Below are 25,615 nucleotides of genomic sequence, written 5' to 3' on the forward strand. Positions count from 1 at the left end.
TATTTCCTAAAGTGAAGGTATGGTCTGCTTTGCAACTCCAGGATTCGAATTTGATAAATGACAAAACAAGTGTTGCAAATCTATGACCCATCAGGCCTGTAAAAATGGTTTTCAAGATTAGGCTGATAAAGATAGCTAGAGATTCTTTGAGCTTGACCCTGAAGAGGTTTCATATGCTGCTTGCTTAGAATCTGGGTAGACACTGGTGGCTCAGCCATTAGGGCAGCAGAAGTGATGCCTGCACCTCAGAGGGCTACAAGTTCCTTGGAACTACCTCTAGAGATCCATACCACCATGAATGGCACCAGCTGATCTGAACAGAGAAGCTACATGAAGAGGCCAGAGGACCCAACTACATCCAACCTGCAAATGTCTTCCCATGATGTCAAGCTGTGAGGATGACCACTTGGGACCTACTACATTAGACCAGCTGCCAGGAGAATAGTATTGAAGGGAGGCCACTAAGCCCAAGATGAAAACTGCCCAAGCAAAGGTTGGTTACATTGCTACCACACTGGAAGTTATAATAAATCCTAATAAGATGGGGCGTTTGAAACCCAGAACTATATAATCAGAAATTAAAATGTATTTTATTTACCCTTTAATGAAGTTTAATTAAACTCATCACCCATATATAAAAGACACATATTTCATATATAACAAGGTAGATGTCCAGCTCCTTTGGACTAATGAAATTCCAAATTCCTGGCCTTATAACCAGGTGGCAATAATTTGATGGAATTGAGGAAGAGTGATGTCTCCTAAGCACTAAATGCTATTGATTATTCAACTGATTTTTTCATCTGATCAATTTTAGTTACTCTTGGTGCCTGCTCAGCTTTAATGTAACTTTCTCCAGCACAATTATTTTGCAGAGCGTAGTGAATAACCAATCTATTAGTATTTTTGAGTATCTAAATGCACAAAGTGGACTTAATTCAAAAGTACAGAAGCATCATACCTGGATCAACAGCTTCTCCATCAAACACAGTCTCATACACAGTGGTTTCCTTAAAATTAAGAAGAATGTTCGCATTAGCAATAAAGTGAACTTGATACAACTGCTTTTGTCATATGTTGAATACTTTAAGCTAATGACTATGATCATTGGTTCTAATTTTTGTCAACTTGCAATAACGTAGACTCACCTTGAAAGAGCCTCAAAAGGGGGTTATCTAGATCAGGTGGGACTATGGCATTTCTGGGCGGAGTGTCTTAATTGTGTTCATTATGAGGGAAGACCCAGCCTGAGAGTGAGTGGCACCATTCCCTGGTTTGAGGTTCTCTAGCCTGTTAGGAGTGGGGAAAACCAGCAGAAGCCTAAGCCACCACGCGTCTATCGCTGCTGACTGTGGCTGTGATGTGACGAGCTGCTTCAAGCTTCAGCCATTGCAGAGACGGACTACAAATGGGGTTGTCAGACAAAATGAACTCTTTCTCCAGGAAGTTGATTTTTTTGGTCAGAACAGAAGTAAGACTAGGACATGACTTCTTATAAGCTCTTTTACCTTTAAAGACCAGCAGTCTAGGTACTAAAGCTTCCTGTCAGTCTTACCTCCTCTCAATCCCATTCCCCACAGTGCTCTGCCTGCCATGAGTGCTGTTAACTCAGATGCCTCTCTTAGGAGCAACCTTGTATGAGAAGCGTTATAGATCATGCTGTGTGCTAGATTCCTGACCTCAGAATGCCACTACATTTGGAAATACTTTAAAGAGATAGAAAAGTAAAATGAGGTTATGTGGATATTATCCCAAAATGACCAGTATTATAAGATCAAATGGGGACAAAGACTGTCCTCAGAGCCAAACAGCCCTCACAGAACCATGAACTTCTTGCTTCTAGGACTCTGACTAATAAATCTCTGTTGTTAAGCCACCCAGTATGTAATTTTCTGTTATGGAAACACCAGAAAAGTAATGCAGAAGACTGGGTGGCATCAGCCTCCTTACCGAGAAGGCAGGGAATGGAAGGTTGAGAGGGAGCCAGCCTGTGAAAGAAGACCATGGCCAGCCATCACTGTGGTATGAGTGTCAGGAATGCATGGGAAACAAGGGGACAAAACTGGAAGACAAAAACTAAAGGTGCCCTTTCGAGTTCCATGCCACAATGTGGATCTGAGATCCAGCCCTCCCTGGTGTATTCTGTGGGTTATTCAGCAATTATGCTTTGCTCAGTGTGAATTGGCGTGCCTTCTCTGCTAAAGACTCCAAGGTTAAGGAACTTGCCCAGGCCTGTCATATGTGTAATATTCAAATATAGTTTTAAATTCTAAGCAGTATTAAATTATGCTAGATTTGCATTTGCCTAGAGTCATTTTTGCTACATGCATATATATATATATATATATATATATATATATATATATATATTAGGTAAATTTTGCCTTCACCAAGCTTTTAAAATTTAATCTGAAATCCCAACTTTGTAATACACACTAATTCACCAAAAATGATAAACTGAAATTATTTTATTTCCTTCCTGTGATGTTTGAATAGATTTTACCATATGTTTACAAGGAAAAATTTTTCAATATACAGCAAAATGGACAAAAATGCACTTACTGTTAATACCTCTAGCTTTTTGTTTCTTCTTTCTGTGATAACATTTTTTCCTTTTTGATTTTTATCTCCTGTTTTAAAAAAAATACATGAAATGAGTGAATGAATGGAAAGGATGTAGTGGGTGGCATTTTTAAAACATAATGTGGGCTTACAAGACAACTCAGGGCTGAGGTTCCTGCTGACAAACATGACAACCGGAGGTTGGTGCCTACGTGGCAGAAAGAGAACACCCAACTCCCTGCAGTTGTCCTGTGACCTCCACCAAAATTAAAATGAAAGAAAAGTTGTGGTCACTTCAGCAATACACACACTAAAGCTGAGGTGATCAGCATGACCCCTCTGCAAGGATAACACACAAAGTTGTGATACAGTCCCTATATTTTTTTTAAATAACACTAAGTTTTGTGAAAACTTACTATTTTGTAAGGTGTGTCTGCATATGATGTGTGTGTGTGTGTGTGTGTGTGTGTGTGTGTGTGTGTTCATATAAAAGAATTTGGTTGGGGTTACACTGATTGTCAAACAAAAATCCCAGCACCAAATATTGGATATTTCTCTTCAAGTTGTTAGTTGAAGTATCCTGGAGATCTCCCCTCCCCCCAAATATAGGCTCATTGCCATGGCCCTCGGTTGCCTGCCAAAACTTGATGGTGATACTCATTGCTAAAGACATCTGGAGAAATCAAGCTGATACTGCCCAGGAAGCTTCCTCCCTGCTCTTTAGCTGTCACAGTACCTGAAGGTGCTATGGAAGCTGCTAGGGATGTGAAGTTGCCACCAGTGTTACCCAGCTGTAATCCTGCGAGCTACAATAACCAGCAGCTTGGCAAGAGTGCAATAGCCACACGAGTGTTGTGAGATAAACAGTTGCTTTCTGACTGAATTCTAGGCCAACTCAACAAAAGAGAAAGAATACTTGCACCCCCATTTGGTTGGGGGATCAGGGTCCCCAGGAGTGAATCTGCTACTATTATTCTGCCAAATGAGCCAAACATCCCTCTAAATTTACTTCTCTACGCCAGTAAATTGGTACAGATTTTGAAGCTTATCAAAGAAGTTTCTTTGTGCAATGGACAGTGAGTAACACAAAAAGATACACAAGTAGTCCAAGTGCAGAGAGTGAGTGTCAATGGAGTGCTACCCACAAACGGAGCATTTACACCACACATTCATCCCCAGGCTCGGGGGCCATCATGGAAGAGCAGACAAAGATGATGAAGGCTAAGGGTCAGGGAGTACTCAAGCAAGTAGTGTCTCCTGGACATGACGGGGCCACTGTGTGAGCGCACAGCAGCTGTGCCTGTCTGGGCAAGGCCTGTCCAAGAGCAAGCCCCTCCATAGCCGGGCATGGCCTGTGAAAGGGGCTCGCAAGCCCCACCTCTAACTGAAAAGCCACTGACAGTTGATGGCTTCTGGCAAAGGGAGTATCAGCTGGAGTTTGGTTTTTTGTTTTTTTTTTCCTTTTTTGTAAATGTGGTTTCTGGTAGATCAGCCATTGTCAGAGGACATGAAGTTGTGAAATACTGAACAGGTGGGAAGGAATCCAGGAAAATTTACAAGTAGTAATGGGAATGACTATGATTAAAGCACATTTCAAGAAATTCTCAAAAAAAACCCCAATAAAATATTGTATTAAAATAAACAAATATATATAATTTTAAAATTATATAATCCATGCATAATTAGTATCTTACCTACAACATACTTCATTCCTCTGTAGAAAAAGAAAATTTGACAAAACATCAGTTAAATTATGGCAATATACGTTCAAAGTAATTTCATTCAAGACTTAACATGTGACTTACCACAACCAGATTTTTTGAAAGAATTATGTCGTTTTCTTTAGCAGTTTCCATCTGCTTTACTGAACCATTTTTAAAAAATCCTGTGTAGTTTATGAAAAAAATAACTCTAAATCTAAAGAGGGTGATTCCCCGCATGGAAGTACAGTGCTGAGCCTGTGTGCGTGCGTGCGTGCGTGTGTGCGTATTACTAAGCATGAATCCGATCTTAGTTCATGTCAGTTAAACACTCAATCAGTGACTTATATCCTCTTCCTTCAGTTTCCTTTTTATTTTGACAAATGGTCTAACTCATGCTGGATTTGAACCCGCAATCTTCCCGCCTCTGCCTCCCAATTACCTGGGATTATAGGCCTGTGCTCCCAGGCCAGGCTCCACCTCTGCTTTTGAACCTACGGTATTCTCTACCCTGAAGAACTATATTGATAAATGACAACAGAAGCAGCTCTGTTTTCTATCCATTTCTTTGGCACCCCAAAAACTTTAAAACCAAACAATTGTGTGGAAAGAGAATCAACACTTATTATCTACCATTTCCTAAATTAATTCCTGCTGATTGTCAAACATCTGTCCTTGAAACCACTTTGCCTCAAAACAATGTGAGGTGTTCATTTGCCCACAAATTCAGTTGTTTTAAACGATTTTTCACAGACATTCTGTAGTATCGCGTAGTGATATAGTGCTGCTCTTCTGTTTGGGCGGGGTTTCTTTTAGGTTGTTGTTGTTTGATTTTGTAAGATGTATTATTTTGTTTTTAATTTGTGGGTAGGTTCCCATGGAGCCTACAAGTCAGATTCTTTGGAACTGGTGTCAGCCACCCAAAGTTGGTGCTAAGAACCAGACTATCAAACTCCAGTCCTCTGCGGGAGCAGCAAGAGCTCTTAACATCTAAGCCAAGTCAATAGACATGTATTTCTTTGTTCATTTGGGTTTGTGTATGTTTTTGAGCGTGTGCATCTATGTTTGACAAGGTCTCATGTAGCTAAGGCTAGCCTCAAATTTACCTTTACCTCCTACATACCATCAAGCTAACCTCTATTGCTGTTTATTTTATTTTATTGGAAATTATATAATTACATAATTTCTTCTTTTCTTTTCCTCCCTCTAAAACCACCAATATATATTTCCTTCAAATTCCTAGGCTATTTTTTTATTAACTGTGTTATATACATGTGAGTGTATTTATATTATATACAACCTATAATAATACTTGTATGTAGGCATATGTTTTCCAATCTCACCATTTGGCACTGGATAACCAACTGATGTGCTCTTCCAAGGGAAGACTATTTGTCCTCCTCTTGGTCTTCCTTAGTTGTTTGTAGGTCTTTGCATAAGGCTGAAACTTCATGAACTCCCCATGAGCCAGCCCTCATCTACATTAGCCTGTCCTCATTCAGCTCATAAATCCACACTTCACTAAGCCGGAATAATCCCTAACTACATCTAAATATTTATCCTTGCACCCACAAATAAGTGTAGTCCTCACCCCTCAACAAGAAAACATCTCTTTGCAACAAAGAAAGACTATGACAAAAAACTACAACCAATCTAAATGCAGGGTTGTGAACCCCATTGCCAACTGATACATCCACAGTGAAGCTCCTGTATCTAATGCACAGAGATAATTGCAGAAGAAAGAATATGGAAAAGGTTGTAAGAACCCAAGGATGAGGAAATTTGCCACAAGAATGTGTCTCCCAGGAACATTGCCACTTACTAAAGAGAGCCTCCCAAGTATTTCAGGGTAGAGTGGGTTTAGAACGCCGGTAAAAAAAACAAACAAACAATCAAACAAAAACACTGAGTTCTATATCCCTAGTATTTGGTCTCTCTAAAACACACTTAGGCAGAATCACTAAGAGTTAAGAGAACCAAACTTGAATTCATTTTAATTCTTTATAGCAAAAGCTTAGGAAGAAAAAAAAAACCACATACTTGGGTTTTGACTTGGAAACTTCCTTGGTCATTTTCTGAGAGCAGCTCTTAATGTTTCTATATTTCCAAAGGAGAAAACACATCCAGGAAATCAGTCCAATGAAGAAAACAGCCATCAGCGTGAAGATAAAAGGGACATACCAGTCACTGTTTTTGTATGTGTTGATAGCTGTATACACAATGGTCAGACCTTTTCTTTGCTGGAAAATTATTTCAAAGCAAAGAGAGCATTAGTCCATCTGTTTGCACAGTGTAGCATCAGTACAGAGCCACCATCTTAACGCAGACAGTGAGACACAGACTCCTACATATATGTAAGTATCCGGGTAACAATGAGAAACACGATAACAAAAAAGAGCTACCAATTAACAATGTAGAGAACAGAGTTGCATGAAACGGCCACTCTGTGAGCCAAAGCAAATCATGTCTCTCCTTTTCACCTCAGCCCTTTGACCTATAAAGTTAAGAGATTGAGCTAGCTGATGTCTAAGATCCATTTAGGCCTGTATGTCTCTGTTATCTACTTCTTTTTGTGTAGCTTGAGGTAAGAGTGCATTCTCAAAAATCAAATACTCAAGGAAAAGGACTTTTTAATGCTGTATTTTAGAGGCCACAAAACAATAAAACAAAATACACCCTAAGTCCTATGAAACAGGAACTTTCACCATTGGGTGACTCCTAAGCCATTATGTAATTCAGCAGCATCTTCCCATATCTGCTTTATAAATGACAAGACCCTGAAAGGTCTGCTAGGTGTCGTAGAGTGGACTGACGAGTAGCTAAATGATGGCTGTAAGACATACAGTGTGATGTCTCGCACAGCAAAGGTGCCCATTGTTATGACAGCATAGTCTTTCAAAGTATCTACTTGCAGAGGGTTTTAGGGGGTATAATTCACCGAATAGTGCTCCCTTCTACTGAGCAAGACCTTCAGATCATTCAGCCTGCAGCTCAGGGGTCCTCTATAAGTGCATGCAATTTTCACTTCCTCCTGTGCACACAATATATTCACAGATGCACAGTGCCCAAGGGAGCCCACTGGTTGTTTGGGTTAGCGTGAAAGTCGAAAGGCAGATGAGGGAGAACAATGGCCTGGTCATTCAGTTAGCGTTCCTGGATGACATCTGACTTTGCAGTAAAATGTTTACAACACAGAGAGCCAAATCAAATTCTGTAAGTCTTTACCTCAGAGCGGGTTGGAGGAGGTGGTGTGCTGCTTCTTATCACATAGACGTCTATGACGGCAGTTCCTGTCCTGGGCTTGACGGCTTTGCCGTATTTCAGGTTGTCATCAATTACATGCACCACAAGATGGTACCGCTGCCATGGTTCAGCTCCAGATGCAAAGTTGAAAGGATTCTTCACAATTAACTTTGGAGTATTTGAACCCCGACTTGGGTCTAATTGGAAATGAAGGTTTTCGTTTCCTTTAAAACAAATAATGGAAAAGTTAGAATGATTTTATAATACATAAAATGATCTCAAGCTACCTTAAAATAACATTAAAACACAGAATATGTACATAGATTAAAATTAACATTAGCTGTAATTTCCATATCTAAAAATAGTTTATAATAAGGTTGAAATAATATAGTCAATTGAGATATGTAGGAAAGTGTTTTACACTAGGCATGTTAGGGTAAGCCTATAATCCCAGCATTTGGTAGGAAAAGGCAAGAGGATCAAGAGTTCAAGGTCATCCTTGGCTACATAGAGAGCTCAAGGCCAACCTGGGCTACAAAAGGCCATGTCTCAAAAAAAAAGTTTTTAAAGGTTTAATCCGCTCATGTGGCCAGCAAATTTCATGTTACAATCTGATTATTCTGCATGTTTTTTTCCTCTTCCTTTATGGTCACACTTAGTCTAAATTAATATCTAATGAGCCAGCCAGACCACAATACAAATTTACGTCCTTTAGAAGTTAAGTTTTTGTTACTTTGGCTATTGTATGAAATTCATATACAGTAAAATATGTCTTGTTTTTTAAATGTCAAAAAAAAAAAAAAGAAGTTAAGTCTTCTCCAGGGCCTGGTAAACCCTACCATAAATGAGATAAACGTATCTTCTCTCTTCGTGGAGTTTACCTTCTAGCAATGATTGTAAATATCAAACTAGTCTTCATAATTTATTAACAATGGTTTGCTCATGTCTACATTCTCACCTTTCCAAATGAACAGTGGAAAGGTCTTATTGTCATAGTGAAAACAACTGTAAAGATAATGTTTTCCTGTGTAGACTTTCTCTTGGTTAATGACTTTATGTGTTGGGTACCCAAAGTTAATGAGTGCCATGAATGCATTCCACATCTATTTTAGATGGCTCTATGGAACAATTTCTAAGAATAGTGTTTAATATATGGTTGGTCTCAAATAATAGAAGATCTCCTATAGAAGACAAGTTGGGGACTATAATGTTTATGTGAATCTGAGTAGATCCAATAATAATACAATCAAAACCATCTAGCCTGTGAACTTGTTACAACATCATCAGTTGGAAAGGTGGCATCTGTTTTCAGCTAGCTCCATGGATAACAGAGCTAGTTCCTTGTACTAAAATCTGTAGCGTTTCCCCAAATTCTGAGTATCTTTGAAGACACAGGGGTAATTGAGTCATATGTGCGGACACGAAAGGGTGTTGTGAGGAAACAAAAAATTATAGCTATGAAATAGTGCAACCTTTAAAAACAGTCCCTTCTAGGGTTAAATACCATTCCTGACATTGTATAGCTAATGTCAACTTGACATATGTTTGTGAATAAAAGAAATAATTAAAGTATCTACCAGAAGCCATTTCAAAGCGCATTTCAAAATCTTGTGAATCTCTGTCATGACAGTTCAGTTTGAGACCATTGACATTTGTCCCAGCAACAACATTGTCAGAGATAGTTGCTGTATATAGATAAGGTATGCAGACAGGTGCTTCATCATTCTCATCTTCAATGTCAACAGTGACCTGTCAGTGATGAAGAGAAAAGAAACATCACATCCACACCGTGATACTATTTATACACAGAATCAGAAATGAGCATCTGGATGGGCAGATCGTCCAGAATTATTAAGTTAAAATTCTAAAGTGTTCTGAATTTGCAGACATGTTCTTGAAGATGTAGATTCTGGCTGTCAGTCATTGGTTGGTGGTTTATTATTCTTGGGTCAGCTGTGACATTCTATGTCCCCTTTAAAGAGAATTAGGGGATCATTAGATGAAGCTCTACGGGAAGTACAGTCATGCAAATTATAACAAAAGCTACACTGGAGAATGCCACCTCTGAAGATGAAGTTCTCTGGACTCTTTGAACTGCCCCAGTTCAGTGGCAAACATGCCCAGAAGGAGCCACCTCTGACTTAATGAAGGACGTCTTCCATACCGGTTCCTCGAGCACAATGTCTGCCTGACTGTAATTAGGGTGCTTATCAACCTTTTCCTAATTAAAATACTATAAACCAGGAAGCTGTGATTTACATGGGAAAAGATCAAAATATGAAGAGTTTGAAAATGTCACTGATCAAATGCCAGTAAGCCTAGAAAGGTTGTCTGCCCACCTCTCTGATGACCAATAATTTTCCAATAACATCAGCAGAAGAATCACTGGTGTGTGTACATCTGCAAGAATTATCTTTTAATGCTTTAATAACATAGTTAGGTTCTTGGAGGGGATTCTGCATTTTTAATGTTACTTCTCTGTAGATTGAATGCAGCTAAATGTTGTGTTTAATACATGAGGTTTTTAATTACATTTTGTTTGTGTGTTTGTTTGTCTGTTTGTTTTTAAGACAGGGTTTCCCTAAATACCTGTGGCTGTCCTGTAACTCACTCTGTAGGCTGTCCTCAAACTCATGGTTGTAACCTCAGCTTTGTGAAAGTCATTCTAATCATTGATGCAAATAGGTCTTATGTTTTCCTCACAATGACAGGCGCATAAAACAATGCAAAACACCTATCAACCACACAAATACACAGAATCATCTGGAGGCCTTTCAACTGAAAGAATCCTCACTCAGAAAGCTGTGTGCAACAACAAACCTTAGTTTCATTAGAGGCATGTGCTCCATAATAAATGCAACATCATATATTCTTGATGTCTTTCAACAGTCAGTCCTCTAGCTTTGCTAAAATAACTTAACAGACATACACATCCCTTTATTACAATACTGAAAGAATGCATGCAGCATTGCAAACATTGCCTTGAAGTAGAAGGCAGCCTGGATTTAGTGCTAGGTCTGTGAATCTTATATTAGCCCAAGGTACATTTTCCTTATTTGCATGGTACCCCAGTTTCCTCATTTGCATGGTGAATGTGAATGTAGAGTTGCCTACTTCACATGTTAAAGTATTGACTCCATCACATCTTGTCCAAAAAGACTCATGTTATCCTTTTGAGAACACATAGACAGCAGAAAGAGAAGTTAGCCAATTCCTCCTTACCTGTTCAAACTTCCAAAGCTAAGTTCATACAAAAGTTATGGAACACTTGAGAAGCAGAAGAAATCCACAGGCTTCTCCATTCCCTGCCATTTTATGACCTGATCACTCCAATGTGCTATTTAGAACTTAATACCTTGCCCAGTCATATAAACATGAAACCTGTGTCTCTCTACTCACTGTGGTCACTGCAGTGCGTGGATGAGCTCTGTCGCAATTCACAGCTTCCACGGTGAGGTTATATTGCCTCACTGTCTCATAGTCCGGCTGAGTGGTGAGTTCAATCATTCCAGAGATAGGGTGAATCCAGAACCTTCGCACAGCCTGGACATCTCCCTTGATTATCTTGTACGTCAGACAGTTTGCTGGATGGTCCTCACCAATGGCAGTCACTTGTCCAACTTTGTAGAAGGCTGCCAATGTTTTACCGAGTTTATTTCTCTCATGAACACATATTCCATAAAGGCTTACCAAGGCTATAATTTTTCAAATGGTAACCTGAATTTTTCCAAGTAATAACCTCTTTTGTTAAGGTTAAGACTTAAACTCCACATGATAGCAGACAGATTTATAGAGAATCACAGCCACTTTAGACCACTGGTTTCACTCAAATGAACTCAAAGTATCACTAACTTTGTGATACTCATAATTAGCTTCATCTTAGCATTGTGCTAACATTACTGGCAGATAATGTTCAGAAGCCAGACTCTGAAACCAGAAGACCAAGTTTACAATCTCAGCCTCTCACTTACTAATGCAGAATGGACAGTTCTGTAGGCCCCTTGATTTTTTTTTCTTTCTTTGCAAACTAAGTTCAATAACATCACCTACCATACAGAGTTGTGGAGACTAGGTGAACTAAAATACATGAAGTACATGGAGTAATAGTAAAGCCTGGTATATAGTGAATGCTAACGAAGAATTATTTCTTATGCTTCTCTCACTGAATCTTCCCAACAGCCTTATGGTGGTAGTACTGCTATCTCCATTTTATAGAGAAGGAATTGAGACCCTATAATGTTCATTTGTCCTAGTCCACAAAACTGGTCATGATAGAGTCAGGCTCAAGTCTGTATCTGCTAATTCTTCAGTCAGATTTTCAAATCTTTTCACAATAATTCCAATCAATAATATTCACAAATAATCCTTCAGAATAATGATAATTACAGTACATTGGTTTAGTTCATATGTCCAAATTCTTTCTTGTGTTCACACTATTAGCCATGCAGGGAACCCTAGCACTCTGGCTTGTAACTTGCTTTGATCAGTGGAATATTAGTGAATCTGGTATAGGCAAAGGTATGAAAAGCATTTGTTAGATTAAATTGACTTTCTTTTGCCATATACTAACACACATACACACACACACACACACACACACACACACACACACACACACACACACATACACCTGACTGTTATCCTATAAAAGTCATTCTAGTTATGACTATACCTCTTCCTTCACTCTGAAGACATACTGGGTTCAGCCTGAGGATGAAAGGATGAGGGAAGGGCCAAAGCACTGTCATCCCAAGCAAACTGGGACAGGGCACTGAAAACCAGTCTACAGCTTGGGCGGACTCTCACAAGCTTGAGCAATACCAGAAATATATTCCAGTTCTCAGATACCTGAGCTGGACAATGTTTATTGCTATGTTACTCCAATTTGTATGGGATTCATTTGTATAGCATACTATGGCAACAGATTACAGTTATGGTAGGTTACTTTTCAATCATCTTATTCTTAAGCCATAAGTTCTGACACATGATTATGTACAGCTCACCAACATGTGCCAACATGTGTATGGGGGTTTCCCCTGAGCAGCGATGAAGAAGAAAACATATTATGTGCCATCCTCATCATGTTCAACCTCAAAGAATATTTCCTTATCTGGCATGTTCCTTAATCGAGATTCATCTCTTGTAATGAATTATTAAGTAGGCAGTGAGCACAGCTTATGATAGCAACAACAGAAGAAGCATATGCACGGAAAATAAGGTTTCTTATTATGGCAGTTCCAGAAGAGAAAGAATCTACGGCTTGGGCAAGAGCATCAATTTTACATAAAGGTGTTGCATTGGATACATGGCCTTGAAGAAGAGATAACCAGTAAAACTGATCTCTGTCTTACAGAGCTGGAAAATGATGGGATTATTTCCACATTTAACACCCGGTTAAGTACAATGGGAAGCATATTCTTATGAAGGTGTAGAATTAACCTTTCAATAAACTCTAAATGTTATCTTGAGCATCTTTAGCTGAATTTTAAGTAGAGTAATTATGGAACTATGAACACTGCCAAACCTCATCAAAAATACTGGAAATGGAATGCATTTTCCCTTGTGACCTGCAACTCAGCTGATTCAATTTCCAAGTTTCTTTCAAGTCACTACAATAAAGGAGCTCTTTTGAGTACATCTACTTTCCTTCATAGATATTTTTGTCAGTTTATCATATATCATCAATTTTTATTTTAAATATTATAGAACTCCATAATTACAATTTTTGTGTAATCTACTGGACAGATTTGAATCCACTGTACTAATGAATTCAATATGGGGGGAAAAACACCTTTTGTATTAATGTAGTTTTTTGGGCTCTTTTTGTTTTGTTTTGAGCAGGCCTGGAACTCACTCTGGAAACCAGGCTAGCCTCAAACTTACAGATCTACCTGCCTTTGCCTCTCAACTGCTGGAACTACAGGCAAGTCCCACTATGGCCAGATACTTAATGTAGTATTAAGTATCCTGAAGGACTATAGACATTACATTTAATATTCTGAGGGGAGTCATGTTCAGAGTAGCTTTACAGTTTCAGTTTCTTCCTAAGGGTAGCTTGAGTTGTGGAGGTCTCTACTGTAAATATCTGTATATATTCATCTATAGATGAATATAAGTAGAAGTTAGATAGATAGACATCAATTGATAGCTAGATAGATTGCAAATAACAGCAATTAATATTAAAAAAAAGGCCATGAATTTTAAAAAGAGCAAGAAGACATAGATGGAGAGAGGAAAGGGCAGGGAGAAATTATGTGATTATATTCTAAAAAGAAAAGAAAAAATAATTCAAGACTATGAAACAAAACAAGCAAAAATCCAGATGCTGTAATTCCATTCAGCTTGTAAGCTCTAATACAGAAGACCAAGCAGTGTTTTTGTGGATGTTTCGAAAGAAAAGAAAGAAGTTCCGGCACATGAAGAGTGGCAGCACTCAAGAGACACCAGCAGTATAACTGTCATTGGTGGTGGGAGCATGGCTTTGGACTTCAGACACCAAGCTCCTGGGCTGGAGAGATGGCTCAGCAGTGAAGAGCACATGCTGCTCTTGCAAAGGGTCCAAATTCCATTCCCAGAACCCATGGTTGATGGTTCACAATTGCCTGTAACACTAGCTCCAGGAGACCTAGCACCTCTGGCTTCTGTGATCTCATGTACCTATTCCCACACAGACACTTATTTCAAGATAACATAAACATCTTAAAAGAATGCCAGTATGTGGCAACTAACATATGTGCTGTGCTCAACACATATGGAATGTCAGTCACACACACGCTTCATCTCAGCTCTATGCTATAGTGATTGTCTTTATCTTACAGATAAGAACTCTCAAAAGTGCAGGACTGGGGCTCTAGTTCATTTCTCCAGAGCTCTGTAAGCCCTGGGTTTGAATCCCTAACACCACACACACACACACACACACACACACACACACACACACACACACACACAAATAAATAAATAAATAAATAATAGGAGGAGGAGACATGGAGTTTCCTGTAGATCATTACTGGAATATGCTGAAGAAAGGAATGCCAACTGCTCAAGAGCATCAAAGCCAGGAGATTGAAGCTATTATTTAGTCTCTCAGGCAACCACAGAGCTTCAATGGTGCTGTATGCAGAATGCCTGCAAGAGACCCCTGGTTGGTGTGCCAGCAGAAGCAGCCCTTTCCTGGAGCCTCTAAGCCTCTAAGCACTACTTACATGCCTTCAAACACTTGAGTGGTGAATGATTGTTCCAAATCTCAAGAAAACTCTTCCCAAGCCAAAGATTTTTATATATTTCAGAACTTTGCTATGCCCTGGTCCAATAGCCAACATTTTACAGAAATTAGTGATTTTCTACACAAGTACAAAAATAAAAAATGAAGGAGTAGAGTTTCAAAAAAAGAAAGGCCTGGCTAACTAGCTGAAGTACTTTAAGACAAATGAGCACTTTACACCTAAATATATCAAGAAACACATCTTCCATTAAGTAAGGTACTAATATTGCTATACAAAACAGCATGGAGAGTTTATTTTGGATATTTACATTTTAGGGACTAAATAATTTTGTTAATTAAGAACTGAACAATATTTACTACTTTAAACATTTTTTATACTATAAAAATTGTTATGAATTTACAACCAAACAAAACCCTCAAAGGTTTTAAAGAAGTAAGTTGCTGGAATAACTGACTTATGCTAGCAGAGACAGGTTTGAAGCCAGTTTCCTTTGAGCCCTACATTTAGGGTCTTGCTGCCTCCATGTGACATGCTTACAAAGCAGGTTGTCTTGATTTCAGGGCACAGTCAGTTCTATCACTTGAAGTATTTGGGTTAAGCCTGGAGGATTCACATCCAGAGATTCTGAGAAAGGGATATGTTCCCATCTTAGATGACAGAATTACAACTATTACCATTTCTGTATTTTCCAAACAGAATAAAGCTATCCATGATATCCTAACTCCTATCTAATATAGAACTGGGATAGAACCTTAGCCATGATCTTGACTTTGGACCTAAGACCTTGACCACAGTTTTTCAAGAGATTTGGGTTGTATAGATAATAACCACACTGTCCCTACTTCTTGACACTTAGCAATAGTTTGGAGGCGAAAGGGGTGAGAAGTTAAGTAAAGTCAAAAACGTGCATTTGTCCACCACAAAAACAAACCCTGAAACTGTTATCAAATCTCAAAGTAGGCTTTGGGAAATCATCAGGATGATATTCTGAGAACATCGCCAGTAAAAATAAATTTCCATGAAGGTCCCACATCCTTCTGCATCTGCTCATATTCTCTAAATGCCCATGCTCCTTTTCCATTGCTCGCTCAGTGGAGACCTGTTAACACAAGGCGTTTCCTTGTGGATGCTTTAATGGTAAAGATACGAGAACATTCTTACCTCCTGATGTTTCGGGAACTGAAAATGTATAGTGTGAGGCTTGAAATTTGGGGCTGAAATCATTGTCAGGAGCAATCACCACAAGGATTGTCACAGTCACTGTGAAATTGAGCAGTAAATTAGTACTTTTTGTTTTACTCTACAAACAACTGAAACATGTCCCCAGTTGCAGGATTAGCAAGGACTCTTAAACTACAGCAGGAGTCTCTCTACGTCCAAATGATTGGTATTTCCCACACTCTGTGTTCTCAGGGGACCAGGGGCGGTTTGAATGTGAAGTGTCTTTCACTGGCCCCTGTGTTTAAGCACTTGGTTCTCAGCTGATGGCACCCTTTGGAAGGCTGTAGAACCTTCAAGAAGAAGACTTTCCTTGGAAGAAGAGGGGCTCCTCTTCTTGTTTCATCTGCTGCCTGACTGTAAATGCGGTGTAGCTGTCTGTGTTCCACTCGAACTGCCATACTGTTCCATAGGAGACTATATCCCTTCAAGCTTGAGCCAATCTTCCCTTGTGTTCCTTCTTGTCAGTTACATGTGACAGCAACAAGAAACACTAGACAAAACCCAAATGAGTTCCATGGCTAGCCAAAACAGGTTAGCAAAAACAAAACAAAAAAAGATAGTAGGTTTTATATTTTATGTAATACGGATACGTGTGTGGTATAGTATATATTGTGGTAATTACATTTTCTACAAGACAGTCTCTATCACAAATTTCTGTAGAACGATTCTTCCATTGGTTGGTTGGAATAACTTTCCAATCAGTCTAAGATGTCTTACGCTATGCTTTTAAAACACAGAAATGGAAAGTCTGAGAAAGTCCATGTTTAATGCTTAGAGTCAACATAAATTCTGTGGCCTTAAACTAGTTTTCACTTCTAGGAAGTTCATTTTCCACACCACCCAGTGAAGTCAGTGTCCATCTACTACATCACAGTATGAATATGAAATCAGGTGAGATTATGGTCAAGAAAAATTTTCAAATCATAAAAGGTTAAGACAAAAAGAGTTATTAGCAGCCAGCCAGATTGCTTAGTATCCCAAGCCTGGTGATACTAAGCTGAAGACTCACATGCTGGAAGGGATGTGAGAACCTAAGCCAGCAAGTTGCCTTCCAACCTCCACGTGCACACTATGGCATGCCCCCCCATGCATATAGTCATGTAATTAAGTGCAGTGAACGAAATAAGGATTTGTTACAATTTTGCACATTGCCTGTAAAAGAAGAGACTGTATTTTGGGCTAACAAGCTAATGCAGCCTACTAGGGAGTTGTTCAAAAGAAATATTTTAATAGTAATGAATAAAAGAAGCAACTTGAAAGCAGAAAAAAATTTTAGGGTAAAATTAGAGCATCGTATATGAGGCACTAACTGGGACATTGATATTACTGCCACAGTTTCACAGGAAAGAGACTGAGAAAAACAGAACTAAATTCATAGTCTAATGTTACAAAGTTAAAAGTTCATGTAGATACCAAAGCAAGAAGTATTGGCTGTTAATATCTTTGAGATACTGATGTGCCAAATACAAAGTCCTAAATTAAATAAAAATTAGAGGTTTTTATGGCAATACTTCTTGGGATTCCTGCTATGCAAGTGTTTATTTTGAATTTCTAGGCAAGCATTCTTCCCAGATTTGTTTGGTCATGAAATTCTCCTTTAGCAGATTATCTACAGCATTAATGTTCAAAAGAATTCTGGTATATTGCCTGCTCTAAAATTCTGTGCGCCATATGTCAAACAGTAAAATTTAATCTGAGATTTACATGACCTTTCTTTTGGAGACTCAGTGGCATGCTTCACCTTCTCGCATATGCTGCTACATGGTAACACTTTCAAGGATACTGTCTGCAACTTTCATCACGATCTCAACAGTATCCAGGATCCCTAAGAAAATTCAAAGCATGCTTTTCTACAAAAACAAATGGTTTACTTTAGACCTGTATATTCCTTTCAGTAAATCCACTTATATGTTGTAAGAGCAGGTGCCATTTACCGCTCTGCCATACTATGATTTTTATTACATCCATAAAGACTCCAAATTGTGTGAATTAGCTGGCCTATAAAAACAGAGGGAACCAAATGTGCAATGTTGCAAGCATATTTTATGAGCAACTGCTGTGAATATATTGGCTTGTAGAGACCAGAGAAAATATGCTACTAAGAAAGATGTTTTATCTCTTCCAAGTTCAAGAAAGGTTCAACTCTGGTGAGATGGGCAAGTTATTTAGCTACAAGAAAAAAATATCCATCCTAAAAGGCCACTTTGGGCTATATGATAGATTTCTTCATGATTTCTACCAATAGCTTCAAACTCCCTTCCCCACCCCACAAAACCAGGAACAAAACAACAACAACAAACAAACAAAAACCACTCAAGAATACTTCTAGGTGAGATGTCATGCTTTGGTTCCTGTCCCCAGCACAGCACTTCTCTAGATAGCTAGCTGTGTAAGTCTACTTAATTTTCTGATCACTGGAATAAACATACTTGAAAGAAGCAACTTAATGGAGAAAGTATTTGGACTCTTGGTCAAAGAAGGGAAGGTACGGCAGGAGGAAGTGCTGGATGTTTGCTCATGTCTCAGCAGGTCGGGAAACAGAAAGGCAGCAGAAAGCAGGGTCAAGATATGACTTCCATAACCCACCCCTGTTGACTTCAGCAAGAGCCACTTCCCAGGAGCTCCACAGCCTCCCAAAACAGTGTCACTATCTGAGAGTCGAGTGTTCAAACACAGTCTGGTGAGGAACATTTCATGTTAAGTCATAGCAACTCCACTAAAGTTCTTTTATCAGTAAGTCAAGCAGGATTGAGAGCATCCTGGGACTACTGAGTACAGTTCAGGGTTAAGTTCATTTGGCTGCAAACACATAAATGTCTTCTATAATTCTGCATTATAGAAGAAACAATCTCAGAATCCATTCAACCCAGTGATCAAGGCAACCACCAGCAATGATTCAGAGTTCTTACAAGAAAAAGCAAAAAAACAAAAATACAACTGTCACTCTTTCCCAACTGTTCTCCATTGCCAGACCATGCCTTCTACTAAAAACTTGAATTCTCTCCCGTAACTTCTTATTTATCAGTAATGGAAACACATGCATGGCCACTTTAGCACCATAATTTCCAGAAATGAGAGACACTTGCTATTAATGACAAATATAACCTGAAAATTCTGAGGATATTTCTTCTCAGAAAAATCTATAGAGCCAAAAAAATAAATGAAGTCTGGAACTGCTGATGTGTAGTTGTTGAACAAGTACCAACCCCAACCCCTTAGGAAACTTGATGTATGTTTTCATTTGCACAAGAGTAAGCAAAGAGAAATGGGAACTAGGCAGTTTGCTTAGCACACCAACTCCTAATCACTCCGCCTTGCATGCTTAGGACCTCCAGAGAATAGTATGGCACACTCAGCAAAACTACAACTATTAACCCTCCAAATGCCAAAAAAAAAAAAGTACAAGCATGCAATCTTGGCAAGCACATTCTTCCAGTTGATGAGCTGTAGAGCGTGAAAAGAGGCTCATTGTTTTCATTAATAAAAGCTTTAGGTCATGCAATCCCATTCCAGTAAAATGGTTTTCTATTTTAAACAACCAATTATATACACGCTTGGGCTACATCTTGCCTGATCTCAAGATCTTTCTAAGTCAGAGATATTTGGTATTATGTAGCATAAAAAAATCAAATACATTTTATATATATATATATATATATGATTCTTGAATATATAATATATATTCCTTAGCAGCACCTTAAGTAACATGCAATTCTTTTATCCTGGTCTGGCTAGAGATCTTGGTATTGAAAAAAGCAGGGGGTGTATGACCCGGAGGAGATGAGGGAGGGGGCTACAATCTGAATATGAAGTGAATAAATTATTTTAAAAAAATAAGAATAAATTACCAAAAAAAAAGTCAGTCTGGAAAAGTCGAGTGTACGGCCATTTTTATATCCTAGGGATGACTTCATGGAGTGCATGAAGTCATATATATATATATAATATATATAATATATTCAAGAATCAAAATACATATATTATATATAATATATATTATAATATATAATAATATATATTATATTCAAGAATCAAAATTGATACCTACACCCCCTGCTTTTTTCAATACCAAGATCTCTAGCCAGACCAGGATAAAAGAATTGCATGTTACTTAAGGTGCTGCTAAGGAATGTAGAGGCTTCCCAGTGATGGAAACTTCCACCACCAGTCTATCCTATTATCCCAATGTGATGAATGTTTATAGCACACTGAATAGCCTTGAAAAGCTATAATGAATACCTGTATGAGACGGATGTAGGTCATCAAATACTGAAATCATCATTTCATAAATGCGTCCTGCTGCAACCACTTCTGGGTTTTCATAATCCAGCTCTTTGGTTACCTTATAGAAAACATTATTTCAGAAAAAAAAATTCTTTATCTGTTTTATGTTTCATCTGTTTTTGTGTACACACACAAAGACACACTCACATACATACACGAGCATGTGCTATGGATTGTGTATGGCAGTCAGAAGACAACTTGCAGGAGTCTACATCACAGATACAGTGGATGGAACTCAAATAACCAGGCAGGTGCCCTTACCCAATAAGCCACCTCACTGGCTCAGAAGCACAACTTTTAATGCACATGCTTTAAAATGTCAGTCTGGGCACTTTTTGATCACTTCCTCCTGGCGGGGCGGCCTTGCCAGCCACAGAGAAAGAGGATGCAGGCAGTCCTGATGAGACTTGACAGGCTGGGGTCAGATGGTAGGGGAGGAGGACTCTTTCTGGGGACTGGGGGAGAGGAATAAGGGAAGAAGAACGAGGGACGGTGGGACCCGGAGGAGATAAGGGAGGGGGCTACAATCTGAGTATGAAGTGAATAAATTATTTAAAAAAAATAAGAATAAATTACCAAAAAAAAGTCAGTCTGGAAAAGTCGAATGTACGGCCATTTTTATATCCTAGGGATGACTTCATGGAGTGCATGAGTCTGACAGAGGCTGATGTATATAAATGTGCTTCCTTTTGAAGGAAATATTCCACCATAGAAGAAAATATAGATCACACTGTACATTGCGTGCGAATCGTGCTGCCATGGGCAAAATGAATAGTGTGTGAAAAGGTATGATAAAAGTGCAAGCTGTACTTGGAGCTGGTGAGATGGCTCAGTGGCTAAGGGCACTAGCTGATCTTCTAGAGATCCTGGTTTCAATTCCCAGCTCCCACATAGCAGTTCTCAACCGTCTATCACTGAAGTCCCAGGGGTTTTGATTCCCTCTTCTGGTGTGCCGTGTACATTCACACAAAACACTCATATGTATAAAACTCAGCAAGAAATAAAGAATTTGCAAGCTACTCCTGTTATAAGAGACTACTTCAAAATAATTTTGAATACTAATTAGGATTCAGTTAGAGCTGTAAAGATTAGGGCTCTAACAGTCAGATGGACCCATAATCAGAAACCTAAGAAAGTCTAATGTAGTATTAGCATGAATTGCAGTTTGGCAAAAATAAATGAATCAACACAGCACCAAGAATTCCAGGGTTCAGAAAGATTTTCTCTTTTTAAAATGCAGCATATGACTCCTTCACAATTCAGGGAATTACACTGAGTACCCTCTGTGGAACAAGCACCGTAGCAAATTTTAATTCACAAATGATAAACACCTAGAAATATGTGGAAATCTTCCAATCTAATCAGAGCAACAACGAAATAGACAGCTGTACACGTAAACGAAAATGACATGCAGCCTGCACTGCTATGCTGGAAGGAGATAACTCTCAGGGATATGTGGCATTCAATGCCCACAAGATAACGATGCAAACACAGAAGTCAGTTAGAGGTGGAGGGTGGCTAGAAGCATTCACGCAGCTACAGATCAAGCACAGACAAAGGCTCAAATCTTAGAATGGTGCTTACCAATCCTCCATCTTTTCTCAAACTTCATTTTAAAGATTACACTAGGTTTGCATTGCAAGACGAATATTGATCCAGTATGCACCTGGTGCTGTGCCCAAGTGTCCCAACCTCACACTCGCACAAGAACTTGCTTTGTAGCTGTAGACTTTGTCACGGAAATTTGGGTTTAGGATTGGAGAAAGAAAGCGTTCATCTGTGGGTTTCTCAGTCCTGCTAAGAGCAGGACTGCATAGGTTGAGAGTAGCTGGCGATATTGGGGGAGAGGGGAACCACGTAGTAAGGAACTATGGAAGCAATCACAGCTTGGCACTATGAAATAATACATGGAAATTGTGGAAATTTCTTTTAAGGAAGAATCAACCTCCAGTCTTCATACTCTGCCAAGAGAAAGTTTGAGCCTCTAAAAGAGGAGCTGCCTTTAGTTACTTACTTCTAGTGACAGGAGAGCAAGCCGTTGTCACACTTGCTATCACATAGACTCGACTTTAAGGAAACCAGCATGTGTTCCTAGGTTCCTATTTCTCTAGCTAAATAGGAAGTGAATTGTTTTATGTTCACTATAAAAAGGAGAAAATGATGGCAGAAAGAAGATAGTTAAAGACTTGTTCAAATGTCCTCTGTCAAGACAGCAGAGAAACCAGAATTCCCCCCTACTGTATCTAGACTCCTTCATTGGACCTTATTAGCATCATCCCAATTTGCCATGACATTACTGCGATTCCTTGGGAAAGCTCCCTGGATTGACAGCCACTGGGGGCTTACCTGAATGAAATTTTCAGCATTTGGCACTTGCTCAAATAGTCGTCCAAACCCAACTGGGCCAGAGTCCAGAGCATAATGAATTGTGTCAGGAGGTTTGTCGAGGTCGTGACATGAGAGCTTTGCAATCACTGTGTCTTTTGCAATCTTCCTCTTGCCCGTGTACCTGTTTAATTGTTCAAAAAGAAAAATCAGTTTAGAAAGGCATTCTCTTACAATGCGACGCTTTCCCCTTAAATATCCACTAGTTTCAATAAGCCCTGTGCGGGTGCTCTGTTAATCCTAGGGCAGACAGGCCCTCCTAGCAGCATCATTTAGTTGACCATTTCATAAGAGTATACTCTGGTATCACTACTGTGTAAATAAGTGCAGAAGCTCCTCAGAAAATTAAAAATAGGACTACTATGAGACCCAGCTAAGTCTCCTGTGAGTATATACCCAAAGATCTCTATATCCTACCACAGAGATACTTGCACATCCAGATTCACTGCTGCTCTTATCCCAATAGCTAGGAAATGAAAGCAGCCTTGATGTTCAGCAACTAATGAATAAATAATAAAATGTGGTACATTTATATGGCGAAATTGTATTCCATTGTAAATAAAAAATTATGTAAATTTCAGGAAAATAGATTGGCGTGAAAATTATTGTATTAAGTGACGTAGCCCAGTCTCAGAAAGACAAATATTCTCTCTTATCTGAAGCTCCAGCTGCTCACTCTTCTGTGGGAAAGTGGGTGTTGGTATAGGCCATGAACAGAGGCAGAGACAGGAGAGGCAACAGATGGCCCTAAGGAAGGAGAGGGAAAACAGTAGACACAGAAAAGGTGGGTTATCAGGAAGATGGCCACGGGGTGGGAAAGGAGAAGGAAGAACACATATACAAATCTCCGAACCATGTATCAGAATGCAAAAGTTCTGAAAGTCAGAACTTTTCATCACTTACTCAGCATCAGATCCTGACCCTACATGAGATATTCTGCATCGAAGCTTTGTGCACGCTGTCAGATCATTTTTCTTCCACTCACAGGGGTTTGAATATGGAGGTCTTCTATTGCCCCACTGAGAGAGGCACACAACATATGATGCATGGACCATGTTACATTTACAAAATTTTAACCATGTTAAAAGGCCACGATAAATCAAGGACAAAAATCTGTGTTTGTGCTGTGTGTGTGGATGTTTGTGGGTTTGCAGGTGCACATGTGTGCATGCCCACGTGTGTGCATGTATGTGAAGGCCAGAGGACAGTCTTGGGTGCTGTTCCTTAGGGACTGTCCACTATTTGGTTTGTTTGTTTGTTTGTTATTGTTGTCTTCATTTTGTTTTGTTTTGAGACAGAGTTTCTGCATTGGTCTGGAACTCACTAGGTAAGCTAGGCTGCCTGGCCAGTGAGCCCCGGGGACCTGCCTGTCTCCACCTCCCCAGTGCTAAGAATCCAAAAGCTTGCCACCACACTGGGCTTTTTGGTTTGTATCATGAGTGCTGAACTCGAGTCCTTGTGCTTACAAGGCAAGCAATTCCCATAAACAAAACCTTTAAACAAAAACCTATTCAGTGAGAAGGGTTTCTGGTGATAATAACAGATGTATAACGAGAACCATTATGAAACAGCAGCTGCTCAGCACTGTGCTAAAGCAGTCCCCCAAATTAACCCAATAATTCTTCACAATCATTCTTCAAAGACTTCTACTGCCATCCCATTTTACAAAACAAAACAGAAGGGCCTCAGTAAACAATGACAGGAGTAGGGTCATTATAATATCAGATCTTGGAAACTCGACTTCAAGTCACAAGCAGGACCAACAGGCCATCGGTGAGAAACATTTCTGAGTAACCAAGATTCAACTCAATGATCAAGCACATGTCAGAGTGATCCAATAAATACACAGTCCTTCCTTCCCCTGCCCACTCTGAGTTCTTGCTCCTGCCTACTGCCTGCTCACCTAATCAGATATTGGTCACAGAAAGGCGGGTTGTCATTAATGTCACGAATGTAGGTAGTCACTGGAATTGCTGCACATCTCTGGTCACCATCGCATGCCTTAATAGAGAAGGACAGAGCACTTGCAAACCCAGTTTTGTCCACATCGAGACGGGTAGTCGTAACCACAGCCCCCTTCTCTGTAATAAAACAGCACATCAGACTGGACCACATTGTGATTTTTAAAACTATTTCATTACATGTGCAGCAACAGAAAAGAGGAAGTATAAATTCTGCCCTATTCTCTAGAATTAGGGAGCTGATTCAAAGTGAATGGATACTGTTAGATCATTTATCAATGGAATGTGCTATTAATCATATTATATTAATGATTGGAAGACAAAACTGTTTTGGCTGTGGAGAATAGGAAAGATTCTCGAAAAGAGATCCTTATTCTAGGAATTGAAGGTTATATAACAGAAGGCAATGTCAGTAAATGGGAGATGATTCCCTACAGAGAGAACCACAGATGAAAATACTGCTAGAACATAACTTGTTCTTCACAGTCATCCATCACTTGAGTCCAACAGGTAATTACTGAATGTCATCTATGGAGCTACTATACTCAGTATGATGACATAAAATTGCCATAATTACGGAATTTATATTCTGAGCTTGGATACAACCTTCAACATGTTTAGGAAAAAAACATTCAAGTGGTATGTTATTATGGAAATGAGTGATAAATATAATGTCATTTTTTACAGATAATAATGTCTTATGGTCAGGTGCTTAGAGAATGCAAGGGAGCAGTCTCAAGGCCGACAGCCTACTTGCTGGCTCAGAGTAGGAGGCAAAGAAAGAAAGAATCGGAGTGGCATGGGGATCCTGGGGAAGGTGGTGGTGGTTGAGAACAAGGAATGGGCCAGAGAACTTCACAGGGCTTCATTGGAGCCAAATTTCAACTATAAACAGCAAACTGAGAGAATTTTTGAAGAGAGAAAAGATGGCCCACTTTGAGAATTCAAAAAACACTAGTGGCTCTGTGGAGATAGTTAGCATCTAATGGTAAAAAGAGGCAGCCCTACTAAGAGATCAGTCCAGAATCTGAGA

General features: G+C 39.3%; 1 protein-coding gene across 1 annotated transcript in view; it reads right to left on the minus strand.

The window, feature by feature from the left end:
• LOC110557700 (cadherin-related family member 3-like) overlaps positions 1–25,615 on the minus strand; it is a 79,267-nt gene that overhangs the window by 12,090 nt on the left and 41,562 nt on the right. The window contains exons 8-18 of the mRNA XM_060391715.1: positions 24,525–24,702; positions 22,583–22,745; positions 20,192–20,294; positions 15,893–15,991; positions 10,905–11,137; positions 9,083–9,254; positions 7,488–7,729; positions 6,303–6,502; positions 4,257–4,276; positions 2,563–2,630; positions 962–1,010 (exon numbers count right to left, since the gene is read on the minus strand). Of these exons, the coding sequence (XP_060247698.1) occupies positions 962–1,010; positions 2,563–2,630; positions 4,257–4,276; positions 6,303–6,502; positions 7,488–7,729; positions 9,083–9,254; positions 10,905–11,137; positions 15,893–15,991; positions 20,192–20,294; positions 22,583–22,745; positions 24,525–24,702 (1,527 nt within the window). The remainder of the gene's footprint in view (positions 1–961; positions 1,011–2,562; positions 2,631–4,256; positions 4,277–6,302; positions 6,503–7,487; positions 7,730–9,082; positions 9,255–10,904; positions 11,138–15,892; positions 15,992–20,191; positions 20,295–22,582; positions 22,746–24,524; positions 24,703–25,615) is intronic.

This window comes from Meriones unguiculatus, chromosome 9 (genome assembly GCF_030254825.1).
Source record: "Meriones unguiculatus strain TT.TT164.6M chromosome 9, Bangor_MerUng_6.1, whole genome shotgun sequence".
NCBI classification, from domain to species: Eukaryota; Metazoa; Chordata; class Mammalia; order Rodentia; family Muridae; genus Meriones; species Meriones unguiculatus.